Genomic DNA, 15,603 nt, shown 5'->3' with positions numbered 1-15,603 from the left:
TGGAAACAATAGTTTTGCAATATCTTACCGAACTTTTCCGTTTTACATTAAACCAATGGAAATAATATCTTATTGTTTACGTCGACAAAATAATTCTATTGTTTCGAAACGAATGTTGTTTAAAACGTTTATATGTCGCTAAAGTTGCACCTAATGTCAAAGTAATAACGCAGTGAGTATGGAGAACTCTGTGGTCCCTATTCTACCATCTTGTATGGCTATGATCTTGTCTCTGTGCATAAAATTATATGTAATTTGATATTCAAGCCATCGATCGGTTACTCGACGCGATGGCTGCGTGTAACGGTCGTGTTTCCAGGACAAAATCGTCACGTCCAAACATTTAGGAATTCTGTATAAAAGTTATCGCTGCCTTGTATATTATGCTGCCAAAACGACAATGATTTCTCCTTAGTTGTTTGGGTCCTGACGGTTCGCACGATAAAACCAGACTGCCCGACTTCGATGTACAGACGATATTGTCTCATTCCATTATATACAAAATGATACGTCTAAGTAAGTTTTAATGGGATTATTTGTAAGCGTAAGACCACTAGCACGTAAACATTGAAATATTTGTTTACTAATCATTCTTGACAATTACAACATATTCTGTTACGACAAATTAGTATATATATGGAGCATATTGTTTGAATTACGTTACTCCGTTTACTCTTTACTCTTGTTGCACAGAGATGGACATAGAAATGAGTTTCACAAATTTAGAATACAGCTGTTAACATTATTTCTCATAACGTGAGTCACATTAATAAGGCATTTTTAAAACTAGAGGTACAATTTTTTGATAGCATTTTACGCATTAATAATTCAGTTTTAGATATATATATACATATATATCTAATTGGATAGTCGAGGAAAAGTCCATCTCTATTTTTATAAACGATATACGCACTATTTTCAAAATATTGTATATAATTTCAAAGTGGTTAGACAGGGAATGTAAAAATACATCAGCGGTATTGCATTACTTCTTTACTTTAACGAAAGTCTTTAGTCGTTTACTAGTCCGATACTTTTAGACAACTTTGTCTCTTTACTGACTCATCGAATGCGAAGAACAAAGTAATTTTTAGTACATACATATCGTGTTAGAGGTACAACTCATCTTTGATAGTATCGAAAGATTGCGTTTTCTCTGACCAATCAATCCTTAAAATCTTTTTCTATCGTATGACAACTGGCACACCAAGCGTCAGAGTGGATTACATTTGGGACCTCTTGTTTTTTTTTTTTTTTTATTTCAGTTGATTACATTAAGATACCACTATAATCGTACGGATATGAAGAAGTTAACTATTCTCAATTAGGGCCATAAGTAACAGCTACTTCGTCTTTTGATACGATACTAGAGTATATATACACACACATCGGACATTTAATTACATGTTGGGCGTGTGTAACGCGTTAGTTGTCTAATAAATTAATTAGCGTAAGGGAAAAAAGTGCGTGTTCATAATAGGATCATATTATGAATAATAATATATATATATATATATTATAGTAGCTTCGTTGTGGCAAACATTGACGATGATGTAATTTGGTTCACTTGGACACAACGAAGAAGTAAATGTAATTTTTCTTGTACATGGTATATTTGCTGGTATACTAGCAAAATGTTTGAAAGTGCGAATAGATTTCATAAGAGTGTCTGATGGAAACGTTACACCGTGTAAGATATTTAGCTTGCGAGTTCAACCAAAATGGTGAAGAAAAATATGTATGGACACTGCCAGAAAAGAAATATAACGCTCTTTGAGTGTCATGTATATCAAATGACTTTATTACTTTTCAATAACTTAGTATTCAGGCTTTACCTTACTACAATTTGCAATGTCTCGTCATAAATGAATTGTTAAACTTATATTTAGTATACGAATCTGCAACACTTGTTATTGAAATAATCTACAATTTTCTTTCCGTCACTTATTATTTTTCTTTTCAATTTTAAATAAGACTATCACAAATTTAAATTGATTTTTAGATGAATATTCATGTCGATGAAGTTGGCAAACAGTAGCACTCATTCAACGCACAAAACAATAATTTATTATTATTATTTCTGTTTTCGTATAGTACACCAATACAATACGATTCACTTTCCTATTTTTTATTTGAGTATTACAATTTTTGTAATAAAGACATCACCGTTCCTTTTTTGTAGTTTCGACTTCACGAAGAATATGTTATTTATTTGTAAAGTATTCATATTCTATAGAAATATTTTTATCATTATTCATCGAAGAATTAAAATATTAGAAATTTATGCTGTGAATTATTCATGGTATTAGAAATTTATTCGAACAAAATAAAAAAACCTTTGAAACGGTGGAGTAATTATATAATCTAAAGAAGCCTTGCATATGCACATCTATCACGTTCGTTAATCATTGTATTGCTAAATAATGACAATCCAAACGAAATATATGATGCATGTGATGCAAGAATCCTTTGGCCTAAATTTTTGTTCATAAAAATATTGGTCGGTGTGGATCCTTCGTATCCAAATTCCTACCTAGATATCGATACTAATTATTGAGAGCATCGTTGTTACGCAAATGAATTTATGGTGTCTGAAAATGATGCTGCCAATACCAATAATAACGAACATTAAATGTAATAATGTTTCTATCATAGGCCCATTGCGAGACTAGAGTGTTGAATGTTTTTTGAGATGAAAAAACAATTATTGCGTGTTGATAAAATGTGGTACGATGAATTACCAAAGTTACGTACCGTTTACTCTTTAAACATATTGGTAATTTGTCGCGCTTCAGAGCGTTTGTTCTGGACAATAACGATCAATGATCCATATAACACCTAAGTTAGCAATTATCGTTTATTCTTTTAAGCCATTTTGTACACTTAGAGATAAATGATAAAACGACTTTGTACGGGATTAGCCAGTACGTAGGTCAAGAGTGAATACGATGTTATATGTTAAATATGAATATACCACAAATTGTTAGCCGTTAGAAGCAACTTTGTTCTATGTTAATCGAACAACACGTGTACATTTGTTAGTTGACATGTTGTAAGTATTAAGATCGATTGGCGCCGGTACGAATGTCCCTGCGAAATTGTCACGCAATCGTCCGAAATACAAACGAAATTATTAAAGACATTCGCGATTACTACAACACTCACGATTATTATCTTTTTACCAGTGCCAAAAGACACGATAGTAAAAGCTAAGTAAAAGCGAAACGTTGATACGTTGAAAAGTAAACGTACCAATGTTTTTTATCAACCATTGAGATCGGTACGAGGTGAACAGGAGAACGAAAACATGTATCTAATATGTACTGTGCTACGCTGACAAGAAAGTCCCTTCTAGTCACTTCTAGTCAGCGGAGCACAGTATTTCCCTAATTCCACAATCGTTCACATTTTTTTAAAGATATGTGTACCTTCTGGCAGATTCATTTCCAGGAAATGTACTTTTGCAAAACTCTCTGTAATTATATTAATATGATTTGATTTCTTTTTTTTTCTACGATTACACTGGTCAACGTATTGCAAACAATAGTTCGTATTCTTTACGATCATGCTATCTTCCTATTTATTTATGCATACTGAGATAGGAAATAATAGAAAAAAGTCATTTGGCTCTGGTTTGAAAAATATAAGACATGTTTTGTTTAATTCAAATGCAATAGATTAAAGTATGTGTATGTTAACACAGAACACATTTTGTTTTTTAACTTGTTATATGGAGTTATCATGAGATTAAAACTAATGAAATTATATGAATCGTGTTATGTCTTTGTTAATCCACCGTAGATTATAAAATTATAAATTTAGCGAAATAATAGTGCTGTTTACATCTTGTTCCTCAGCAATAATGGTCATTTAAAACTAGAGCCAACGTTTCAATTTAACTTTGATTATTGAATTGATTGTTTAGATAAAAAACACATATTTGACCAGCGTTATCGGTACGATCAAAAATCGTGTTTAGTCGTGCATGCATAAAAATTGTGCTTATTTATAGACGAGCATATTTTTAACTCTGAAGAACCGAAAGCTTCACAGAGGTTAGTGAAAATCCTTTAATCATTTATATCAATGTTTTCTATCTCCTTCAATTTTCCAACTATGTCTTCTAACTTGTTACGTTGTACGCATTGCTTCGTTTCCTTACTTTTATCTTGTGCAAAACACTGAATGTCCACTGTTTTTACATAATGTAGTATAGAATTCCTTTCGACAAAAGGATAACAACAGTAACGAAATATTTATAACGTCCGGTATAAAAGGTGTATAAGTGAAAGAAAGAGATAACCTACTGTATTTAAAAGATACGATTAGAGAACTTACTCTTTGTTCCTTGAATGGTGAAACGGGGACTAAATTAGAGAGAGAATACAGCATTAAAAGTATTTATATATTTAAATGGTATTCAGCATCTCACCTGTTGTGGGAATTTTAATTGCCGCACCGTTGGATGTCTCCAATCATTATACCTCACCCAAGTGTACGGAGCGTTGTGTATGTTTGATAATTTTGATTGCGCCATGGTATGCACCGCAAATTGTGGGTTTACAATTAATTGTCCATGTTGTTGCAACAATTGCTGCTGCTGGTACGAGCGATTTGAATAATATGGATCGTATTTGGTGGAATCTTCCACAGATGATATTGCCAAGGAATTTGCCACTGCCACTGTAACATGTATATATGTATATATATATATATATCCGACGAAAATGTTATATAAAAAATTTAATATACCTTTAGCTTGCTGAATATTCAGCAACGTATCATAGTACTGTTTCTTAAAGGTAGATAACTTTGTAACAGATGCAGTTTGTTGTAAAATATTCACGTTATTTCGTTCCGTTTGCTTCACCGCGGATCTGAATAGAAATAATTCTGTTAAGTAAATTGTTAATCACCGAATATATATATATTAAATTTATGCGATAATTTTAAATGGTACTTGTATGGTAAATTTTCCGTGTCCTTTTTCTCACATTTTACTGTTTCCGCTTTACCGAGAACGATGTTTAAACTCTTCCGAAGCATTTGCAATTGGGCCAGTTTTGGATAAATATTTGACAATCCCAACGCTTTCCTTGCACTCGATTTCTTTGCGCCGTTCGACGAGTTCGTATCGACGGAATTATTAATGCCGTTTATCGAAGGATCTAATCGGTTTTTGTTTTCCAGGTTCTTCCGAGTAACGAGTTTCCAACATTTGGACGTAGCGGGAACTGTCTGCATCGACTTTGTTTGGGACGATGTTGGATACTCTAAATAAACAAAAGAGAATAAATATTTGTAATATTTGTATGTAATATATTAAAACAAGTTAACGATCAACGGATATAAATTCAATTTCATTACTAATAAAAGTTTCCTGTTCAGCACGTTTTAGAAACGTTTGCAAGCTAGTTTGAAGTTTTCTATGCGCTATAAAATTATCCATTGGAAAGTTATCTTTTTCAGGCACCTATAATGTTATCGCAAGAATATAAAAAAACGTGATTAATTATCGATAGAATTACTGTAGATAGCAATTTTGTTTCGTTACCTGACTATTCATTATTGTATTTATTTTTTCATTCCAGCACACAACATCCATTTTGAATATATCTTCTTGTATCGCCTGTTGTTCAGGTTTCACTGTTAGCTCGAAACGTTTTTGTGTTTCCATATTAAAAATTTTATTCTCGTTTACGGTACACGTATATTTTTTTAAATCTTGATCCTCGTTATGTAAATTTCCACAGTTTATTTCTGATTTTGAAATGGACGTTCCTGTTTGCATGTTTGTAATCTCCATTTTATTTTGTTTACTCGATACTATCCCAGTTTTACATAATTTCTTTTTAAAATATGTACTTTTCTGTAATATCATTTTTCCATTAAAATAACAAATAAATTCCTTTTAACTATAAACAAACAACCAATTCGTACAAACCTGATGCGGTATATGAGACACATTGGCTATATTCCACTGCTTATAATTATTGACTTTGTCGATGGGCAATTGAAAATATTTATTGTCCACCGATTCGAGGAAACTTTGTTGATAATTGGGTGCAGTAACTTCATAAGTATTATTCTTACACAAGAGATGAGGCGTATGAATCCACTTAAATTGTAAGTTTGACTGATACTTCAGTGATTCTTCTTCAACGTTAGTTTTTGATGGTAAAGTTTGTCTAACATCGATACAAGGCTCTATGCATGGAATATTATAATTTAACGTATCGTACACATAATTCACATTCCTTACATGACTGTGAATCATAGAAATTTCATTAGATGGGAAACCTCGAAATACTTCAGGTACCGAAGGTACGAACTGTATAAATAGGAATAATTTATACATTAAAATCAAACATTGGAACCGATAAAACTATCAAATTACAGTGTAAATTAACTTTTACATTCTCATCCAGTTCAACATTTCGAGAAGATGAATTGACCAAATTATTTTGATTTAGATTAATCTTCGACTTCTCACTCGAAACTTCTGTATTAATTTTGTCTTCGGGAATAACAGTAATTCTTTAAGAAGTATAATAAATGTTTTTACTCGTTAATAATGTACAGAGGAATACTTTAATGTGAATCATACTTTTGATACGTGGTCGTGCTATTAGCTGTTTTAATTGTGCCAGTAATTTTACACATTATGTCTTTTATTGCTTCGTTCGAAGCACCTTTTGGCAATGGGACCATAGAAATCATCTGTTGCCGAGTATTACTATCAAAATTCTCAGTTAAAACAAGAAGAGTTTGTAACGCACGTTCGTATGCAGCTACACCATCGTCAGGATGATACATACTCAGTAATCTATTTATTGCGCTAACAATACTTGTAGTTTTTGAACCGTGTTGTAAAACTGTCCTTGGTAATGGGAAGTTTTCAAATACGGAAGCAACATTTGCCACGATGTCCTTATTTTCCATAGCAACTACAATAGAAAATTAATTAAAGTTAATGATAATGATAATTTGAATTTTAATAAAAGATATTTAATATATTAAATAATTTCACAAAGGAAAATATTCGGTAAAGCCGATGACCGAACATTTCTATCGTAAATAGTTATTAAAATAATAAAACAGTACTACGTGATAATTCTTAACAACGTTAATTTAAATCTATTGTTACTTACTATCATTGGACTTCCTTATTTCCATTCTGATACGTTTTTTTAATAAAGTGACAGCTTGTCTTATAAGCACGGATATATATTCGTAAATATAATTAATTTGTAATTGTCAAATAATGAAAACAGCTGCTGTAATGTATTATTGTCGACAAACGAATAACGAGTTTCTCGCAAGAGATTTCGTTTTGCAAGTCGATTGAAATCGGATTACAAGTTGGATCACGAAATCGTTCTGCTTTTACATTCAGTAGATAAGAAATAATGTAACGTTTATTTCACTAATAAAAATAAAAGTATTAAAATGAAATTAATGAAATTATTAATTTTAATAACTAATAGTTCATTGACAAAATTATTATTTAAATAGCTGTATCGTTTAATATTAAAATATAATTCAATAAATTTTTATATATTTGGTACGAACGATAGTGAATTTATTTGTTATAATATATGTTCAAGTACAATTGTACGAATAAGAAGGAAATTGTTTTTCTAAGTAGTGTAAAGAAAGTATATTGGCTAATTATAAAACACAAGTGCGTACCGTCTGTGTATGATGGATTATTTAAATGAAAGTATTAGCCCTATAGTAATAGTCTCAAAAGCTTTGCAAGTATTACTATCCGGCCACTGCTATAAAAGCAAGAGCGGAACACAGTTCAATAATTTGGTGCAAGATGTTGCTACAGAAAGGTCTCGTATTTGTTTCATGTCTGATAGTTTTAACAGCTAGTGCAGCTGTTAAGACTCCAACCGGAGCAGCATGGGCGAACTACGCTTCCAAACCAGGTAATATTAAGTATATAATATTCAAAATATATACCATCTATCGCTTTCAAATTTTTATACAAGCATATAATGTACACATATACTTATTGTGTATAAAATTTATTTTTCAGTTTACTCAAGAGCTATCGGGCCACCAATATCTGGAATGAACACTATTACAGTCCCATATATGCCAAAATCACCACTATTTCCAAAATTTGTTGATCCCAAAACGATGATCTCAAAGAAGACAGATTTATTGTCCAATTTATTCGGAGGATTGGGGCCTGCTTACCCTATGGGTTTCAAACCATTCATGCCATACGCTGCAAGTGGATCAACTCTGTACAGTGCAGCGGACGAAGCACAGTTATTAGACAGTTTAAGCAAAAGTAACATGGAAGATGGTAGCATTGCGTACAAGCGTGGAATTTTTGGGCCTTTCAGTTCTAAACCTTTTGGTCCTATGAGTCCCAAGTTTGGACCAATGGGTCCTATGTCTCAGTACTCAGATTTCAGTGGAGTGCCCGACTACAGTACGAAAGGTGATTTTTCCCGGAAAAGAAGAAGCACGGACGAGTCTCCTTTAACAAAGCTTCGATCGATTATGGACGGAGGCAAACCAGAAACAAAGGATCTGGGACCACCACCTCCTTATCCTACCCTTGCTCCGATTTCTGAAGAATCAGAGGATGAAGTTAATTTGTTGCTCCAGAAAATGGGAACTGCTACCGCGCCAAAACAATATTTGCCAGGGATGTTCTCACCGTTTGGACCGATGGTAGATCCATCAATGTTCATAGCGAAAAAATCTACTTTCTTGGATACCTTGTTTAAAAATCTTGCTACCAGTACTCCATCACCGATACCGACAGAGGCTTCAACGACTAAAAGTACCATTGTGGCACCTGACTTTTGGTTTCCATCATCGATGATTCCCAGTCCGGGCGAGTACAGTGGAAAGGTAGACGATTTTCTGGACAAACTATTTGACAGTTTGAAGCTCAACAAGACTATGATCAAGAGTGAGAGCGAGAGTGCTAAAAGTGGTATGGCGAGGTCTGTCGAGTCCGACGAAGGTGCTACAGAAGCAAAGATCGTAAGATCCGTTGACGATCTATCATCGATCAGCGCCGCCAAAGACACGATTGTTAGCAGTATATTGTCCGAACTGGGTGACTTGAAGAGTAACATGGTTACAACGATGAACGATTTAGTTGCGTACGAGAAGTCTACGTCAGCGATGTCGCCGAAAAAGTCTTTCAAACCGTTTGCGCCAGGTATGTGGCCAAAACCGACCGTCGACGGAACGCTTCCTTTTCAACAAAAGATGGCAATTCTGAGTCAGGTGTTCGACATGCTGTCGGAGCTGCAGAAAAATATTACTGTGGCGGTCCAGAGTGCGATAAAAGCTAAAATGGCATCTGCTGTTACCTCTGAGGGAACGATGAACGCTAACTATCCGTTAACGACTAACGATTTCCTTTCTGCTACTGGCGGTATGCCCATGGATATGAGTTTTCTGGATGCTGTTAAAAGCAAATTGGGCACACTAGACTATGACACGCCAGTTTCTTATGGATCGAGTCCCAATAAATTTGGACCAAAGATGGCTCGAACATTGCAAAAGTCTCCAGCGTCATTTTGGGTGTCCTATCCTGGAGACTCAACTGCCGCGGGTAAACGACAAGTTGACAGTGACTCCGAGCCACTGATAAACGAAGAAAGCAATACTGATCAAAAGCAAGAAACGCGCGGCGTTAAGATGCAAATGCATCAGGGATATCAGAGTCTACCAGCTGGTTCTATAGAGTCCGTACAGGCTGGAGGAGGTTCCACGCCTGAACACCAAGGCGGAGGAATCAAATTATTTGTAAGTTGTTGAGATCTAGAAAAAGATATAAATTAAAACTGTTCTTTATAATGCTTTTGGTATCTGTTTCGATGCACACCTATGTATATTCACATAATTATAGAACAAATGAAGAAATAAGTGGTCTTATACAACATGATAGCTTCATTTGTTTTCAGATACAAATGCCTGTACTGCCTAATGTGCAAGTGCCAGGTTTAAAAAGTAGTAATTACGAAAGCTAGGTACGTGTGATTTGTGTACTATGAATACCGTGAACACGTTCGTTTGTCACAGGATACCAACGATGGGGCCATGAACGATTGGGCGGACTGGATGCAATATTGGAGAAACGACTACCAAGGACACAGGCATCACAATCGTCATTAGGTTATTGACTCAGCAGGAATACTTCCGTCGCTTGTAATTACAAACTTTTGTTTTCTAAACTGACCACGTTCGTATACGATACGTAAAGTGTACGGTTGATAATTTCTTTCAATAAAGTGTGTTTCGCAAAATACGTAGATAGAACAGAACCACGTGTGCCAACGAAAGTCACGGACTTTACGAACGTTGCTATTTTATAATGTATAAGAAGTAAGATACCTGAAAGATATATAATATGTCTTTTTATTAATTATTTCTATTATTATTTTCTACTTATGATACATGCTATGATACAGTTCCCTATGCGATAAACGATCGAGAGACGTACATTACGACATCTATTCATCTGAATTTATTTAACGATAACGAACGTAAAACGGTAAAATTGATACGTACATCAGTCAAGCTGATCACCAGGCGCACATGGACGCAATCCTGCATCAAGTGCGTTGCTTTGTTTCTCTGTAATTAGCAATGCATTGCACGCAGGGTAGCGTTAGTGTGTTAGGAAGCACCAGAACTAACATTACAGCTTGGTCTTTGACGAAATGAACAGAATGTTTCATCATTCTTAGTTTAACTGTCTTTTATATAAAGTCATATAAAATTCTCGAAAACGTTGGCAGTATATCGGTAAGTGTTGTGACGTTGAATACCTATATGTCTTTCATTAATAAAAAAAACTTTTTTCCAACGTTACGGATAATGATCCATCACACGCACCATCCTTGCACGTTAAAGTTACTTTTTCAAACTTTGGTACTTTACTAGTAATTGTATCGTACACCAGAAAAACTAGATCACTATCATCTGCCTTTCGTCACCCTGGCTATAAGATGTTCCATTTGTTGATCGATTCTGAACACCATATAAAAGGACGCCAGTACACTGCTCAATGTCACTAACAGTTCTAAGCCCTCGAATATCAATTTTGGCGCGAAGATCTTCCAAACCATTAAATGCCGACAGTGAATCGTCGCGGCAAGCATGCTGCCAAAAGTCTATAACGTACATTAAGTTATAAAAATATTTCAATTCAAATTCGTTTTAAACTTTTGAACATTTTTTTTTTTCTATTATTTTCGGTGTTCATTGTTTTATGCTTCTCGAAATACCGGTTATTCAGAAATATCAAAAAGTGATGATACCAACTTACTCGGATTCCGTGAAGAAGCGTATATTTTCCGGCGACTGAGAAAATAGCGGTATGAAAGACGGAATCCTGTTCAAACAGGAGCAGTTCTCCTCTTTTCATGTCGTCTTCTAAAAATTTCACTTTAACTAACTTTGGAAACACAAGGTACATAGTGAACGGTACTATCACCAATAATGGTAACGTTGCGCCTAATATAATGTGCGACCCGAATGTGTTTATTCCTGCAAATAGTTAACATTTGGTTATTGATAGGAGATATTGTAACGCCACTACGAATACAGTAAATCTTATTATACTTATCGTATAGTTGAGCATATACCTATTAAGATAGCTGGTAGCAAATTTCCATAGAAATGTCCACCAGTCCCTACAAAAGCAGCGTCCCAATGAATGGTAGGAAATGTTGCTTGATGACCAGTTCCGTAGAAGAAATATTCAGATATCAGAAACCAACATACGAGGGCAGGAGTGGACACTTCTACAAGCTCGGCTATTTTTAACATAATAATAATATTAGAAATATAAATTATACATTATTTATACATCGACTATATATGTATATGTAAAAATTACTTACATATACTATTAGCATTCTTATATCTCTCTATTGCAGATAGGCCCAAAACAGAGGCGCAAGATATAAACATCAAGAAATTGCTAGGCGATAAAATATCTCCTAATAATAAAGAATATAACAGCATAAGAAATACGCTCAGTGAGATAAATGCAGCGCTATAGGCAGTGCCCAAGCCGTAAACAACTGGTGTTTCATCTACATCTATTCTCTTACGATAAATCGACTCCTTTATTTTCTCGAACAATCGGGGCACTATATTCTCATCGTGGTATATATTGATTGATTCTTTCTTTTTCGGCAGCAGAAATATACTGAGCGGACGATAGTAAAGGACAAAGATCGCAAACGAACATAACGCGTACACTATGTTTGGCAATGTACTCACTTGCCAAGACAACGCAAACTTTACTTTGACAAATTTGGGCAACCGTTGAAGGACCCAGTAACAACCCATGCAAACACCGATTACGACAGGACAATACTGCCCTACCAGAACGCTAGGAGAGAAGCCAGAAAGGTTTCCACAATTTTGCAGCCACAGTCTTACTATCGTAATGTATAACGCGAGTAGGATTAAGGTGACAGCAAGTAAAACACGTTCTAAATTATTCGACGATATAGAACCTGCTTTGCCGGTTATGAAGACAGAGCACACGCGTTGTTGCTGTTCCTCACGACAACGCCAGAAGTAATGGGACAGTCTTATGGAAATGCATACTATTAAACCGATGACTACTATAACAGTCTTTAAATTTGATTTTGCTTGCGGCTTCAAGAATGGCTTTGTTTTTCTTTCAAAATTCTCAGTAGATTTATCCCTTTTTAAATAAAATACAAGTAGCCAAAGAAGCGTAACGAGTAAAAAGGATAGTACGTTATCCTCCTCGACGATGTAACTGTTAGAAAAAAGACTACATACTGTTAGAAGAAGTATCACTCTGGCAACGTAAATCAATTTCTTAATTTTGCGATAATCGTACAAACTCATTGAAATTACATCCCAATTCTTAACAATCAACGTTATTAATAATACTATAGATACCGCACCAGTGGCAAAGAACGTAGTGTTTTTTAACTCTTCTAAAATATCGAGGAAGAATAAAAAAAAGATTATTACGGCAGTGATTAAATTTGCTAGAATGGAACATTGTAAAAACGACGATTGAAATATCTTCAACATACGGCTTTCTGGAATGCCTGTAATAAATAGGTAATAGAAAAATAATGTGCAGAACATTAAAAGTAGGCCTTTCGACATCAGGCTGGAATCAAATTGAACCCAGACTTCGGAACACATATCTTTAAGTAGTTTAAAGTAACTGCGACTATTTTGAATAAATAATTCGAATTCTTCGATAGTATTTACATGTTTCATCTGTTCCGATAGACGATTATAGACGTTTTCTAAATTCTCAAGCTGGTCTTCGGGAAACAGATAGCTATCCATAGAATACGTATCTATGTATTTCTTTGTCTGTACAATATTCCTCCATACAGAATGTAACGAATACCATAAATCTTCCTCTGACTTTTCATTTTTCATCGATCTTGGTAGTGAATCGATTATAACAGATCCTAAGTTAGAGAAAGGTATAGGTGTGCCAAGAATCGATGCCAACGTAGGAACAAGATCAATTTGATTCACAGTATCGTGATTTGAATCGTACTTAAGTAGCGGTAACATAGAATAAACAAACATAGCAGCTTCAACTTCGTTCAAGCTATCACCGCCGTGATCTCCGCTCTCTGTCATGCCATGATCGCCCACAATGAAAAATACTGTATCTTCTTCCAAAGATTCAATAATTTCTTTTATCAAAGTGTTTGTGTCGTTTAATTTTCTGGCCATTTCTGGATGGTTAGCACCATGTTTATGCCCGCAGTGGTCTATGCCAAGAACATGTGCTATAAGTAGGGACCAATCTTTCTTTTTCATTTCAAAGAATATGCGGTATCTGACGTCTTTGTCAACGCTATCAAGATCCCAAACATTGAAGGACGGCGATGGAAATTGCCGCTTGAATTTTCCAGGGAATAAATTAGTCCAAGTATCATCACCCATGAAAACAATACCTTTAGCAATGTTCTGATCGATAATGTTATCTTCGTCGATGCTTTCGATAGCGAAATTAGATCCAATATCGATGAAAGTAGGCAGAGATCCGGTCGTAAAACCTTTTAGTCTTTGCATGGTAGTCGTTGGTGGATCCGCTATGAATTTGTACAAACGCGAATTCAGAGGTTGATTTTGTAGCAATTCGTGAATTATTGGCAGTTTATTGCGGTAATACAATGGGGCAGAACTATTGTCGCTGTACCAGTGTGCGAAATCATATTTTAAGGCGTCGACAACTAATAACACAACGCGTGTTTTTCTTTCAAGGCATGTAGTCGCAGCGACTTTTGGATCTTGAAGAAGTTCTTGGACGTTGCAGCCGCCAGGATTTGTACAATACTTGCATTCCGCACGTTCCGGTCTGGAGACACGAGTAAGTAGGAAACCGCTTGTAAAAACAAGCACGCCAACTGCCATCAAGTACGATATCCATCCTTGAAATATTAGATAGTTCCATAGTTTACTCATTTTTCTCGATGAGCTATTATTCATTCACGTTGATCGAAAAGCAGGTAATGTTAAAGAAACTTCGAAATAATTTTAACCTATCCTTTAACGTGAATTTGTTCTTCACCATTGTCACATTGTTGTAAAACACAATTCAGTTATTTGTTTAACAATAGTTTTGGAGGGTAAACTACTAGGAGTATAAAACGATTAACCAATTATTCATGTTTCACGAAAGGTGTATATAATATAACTTTAAATAGGTTGGAAAAATGTAAAGACATGATCTCGTCTTTATTCGATATGGCGCTAAATTTTGAGTGCATACAGTGTCGCCACGTGATCAAGCATATTGCTTTATTATTCTCGTATCACTTTCAATGTTATCGGTTCGCATTGGAATTTAAATTTAACACTCTTGTTGTTTGGAATTAAGATTAATTGTACTAGAAGAATTTAATTGTTTCGAAAATACAAGCTTTCCGAGACATCGGGCTTCCCCCCACTCTCCCGCCTAATTTGCGACCGTTACTGGACACAGCGAAGGCACCGGTCATTCGTACTGTGTAAACGTAACGAAACGTGTCGAGACCTGTCGGTGTTTCGCTACCAACGAGTTGCAGCAGTGCCCATATAAATGACCAAACTCGGGACCGGCCATTTATGTAGGCATGGTTAGTTAATAAGGAAAAAGGATAAATGTGAGTGAGATACAATAGCTGGCACCTGAAACCATAAACAAAGGTAACTCCCGGCATACGTAGTTTTGTTTTTCACCGTGAACGGCGTTGAATTCCTATTCCGTACTAAATCAATAACGTTCAAATGGCAAGGAGGTTCTCTACAGTCCCCCAGAGTCTTTGAATAAAAGGTTTCATCGAACATTTATACAAAAGAAAGTATCGTATAAAGAACAGACGATCGAAGAAATAAATACTTTCAGTCTCTTCGAATTTGTCCATATTTTCATTCCTATTGTTTGCAATAATTGTTAATTAACATCAGGCAATAGTTGAAATAATGCTCGATAGCGTGGGTTGTATAAATAATTGTTTTCAATACCATTTTGCTGAGAATATTCATTTTTCGGTCAAAGGCACGGTTAATCGTTAATTAATTGGTGAACTCGCCAAGGACAGTCATCCCCAC

At 35.0% G+C, this 15,603-nt stretch overlaps 4 protein-coding genes across 4 annotated transcripts; 1 reads left to right on the top strand and 3 right to left on the bottom strand.

Annotated features, from left to right (window-relative positions):
* Positions 1–4: 4 nt before the first annotated feature.
* On the bottom strand, positions 5–6,433 carry LOC122395075. The gene is made up of 9 exons (XM_043392384.1): positions 6,417–6,433; positions 5,945–6,331; positions 5,555–5,869; positions 5,368–5,473; positions 4,961–5,273; positions 4,753–4,877; positions 4,433–4,683; positions 4,339–4,367; positions 5–4,221 (listed from the first exon to the last, which is right to left on the bottom strand). The coding sequence occupies exons 2-9, from the start codon at positions 6,275–6,277 to the stop codon at positions 4,071–4,073; spliced, it is 1,623 nt and encodes a 540-aa protein (XP_043248319.1). The 5' UTR covers positions 6,278–6,331; positions 6,417–6,433; the 3' UTR covers positions 5–4,070.
* Positions 6,434–6,526: 93 nt separating this feature from the next.
* Positions 6,527–7,374, bottom strand: LOC122395074. Its single transcript, XM_043392383.1, has 2 exons — positions 7,152–7,374; positions 6,527–6,947 (listed from the first exon to the last, which is right to left on the bottom strand). The coding sequence occupies exons 1-2, from the start codon at positions 7,174–7,176 to the stop codon at positions 6,592–6,594; spliced, it is 381 nt and encodes a 126-aa protein (XP_043248318.1). The 5' UTR covers positions 7,177–7,374; the 3' UTR covers positions 6,527–6,591.
* A 196-nt stretch (positions 7,375–7,570) lies between these two features.
* LOC122395073 lies at positions 7,571–10,299 on the top strand. Its single transcript, XM_043392382.1, has 4 exons — positions 7,571–7,937; positions 8,048–9,789; positions 9,948–9,977; positions 10,066–10,299. The coding sequence occupies exons 1-4, from the start codon at positions 7,826–7,828 to the stop codon at positions 10,156–10,158; spliced, it is 1,977 nt and encodes a 658-aa protein (XP_043248317.1). The 5' UTR covers positions 7,571–7,825; the 3' UTR covers positions 10,159–10,299.
* An 89-nt stretch (positions 10,300–10,388) lies between these two features.
* Positions 10,389–14,733, bottom strand: LOC122395072 (GPI ethanolamine phosphate transferase 3). The gene is made up of 4 exons (XM_043392381.1): positions 11,892–14,733; positions 11,634–11,804; positions 11,315–11,535; positions 10,389–11,159 (listed from the first exon to the last, which is right to left on the bottom strand). The coding sequence occupies exons 1-4, from the start codon at positions 14,497–14,499 to the stop codon at positions 10,965–10,967; spliced, it is 3,195 nt and encodes a 1,064-aa protein (XP_043248316.1). The 5' UTR covers positions 14,500–14,733; the 3' UTR covers positions 10,389–10,964.
* Between the last annotated feature and the right edge of the window lie 870 nt (positions 14,734–15,603).

The sequence above is a fragment of the Colletes gigas genome, unplaced genomic scaffold (genome assembly GCF_013123115.1).
Source record: "Colletes gigas isolate AHSC1104 unplaced genomic scaffold, ASM1312311v1 Colletes_gigas_Sc00005, whole genome shotgun sequence".
NCBI classification, from domain to species: Eukaryota; Metazoa; Arthropoda; class Insecta; order Hymenoptera; family Colletidae; genus Colletes; species Colletes gigas.
This window is presented reverse-complemented; position numbering and strand designations above follow the sequence as displayed.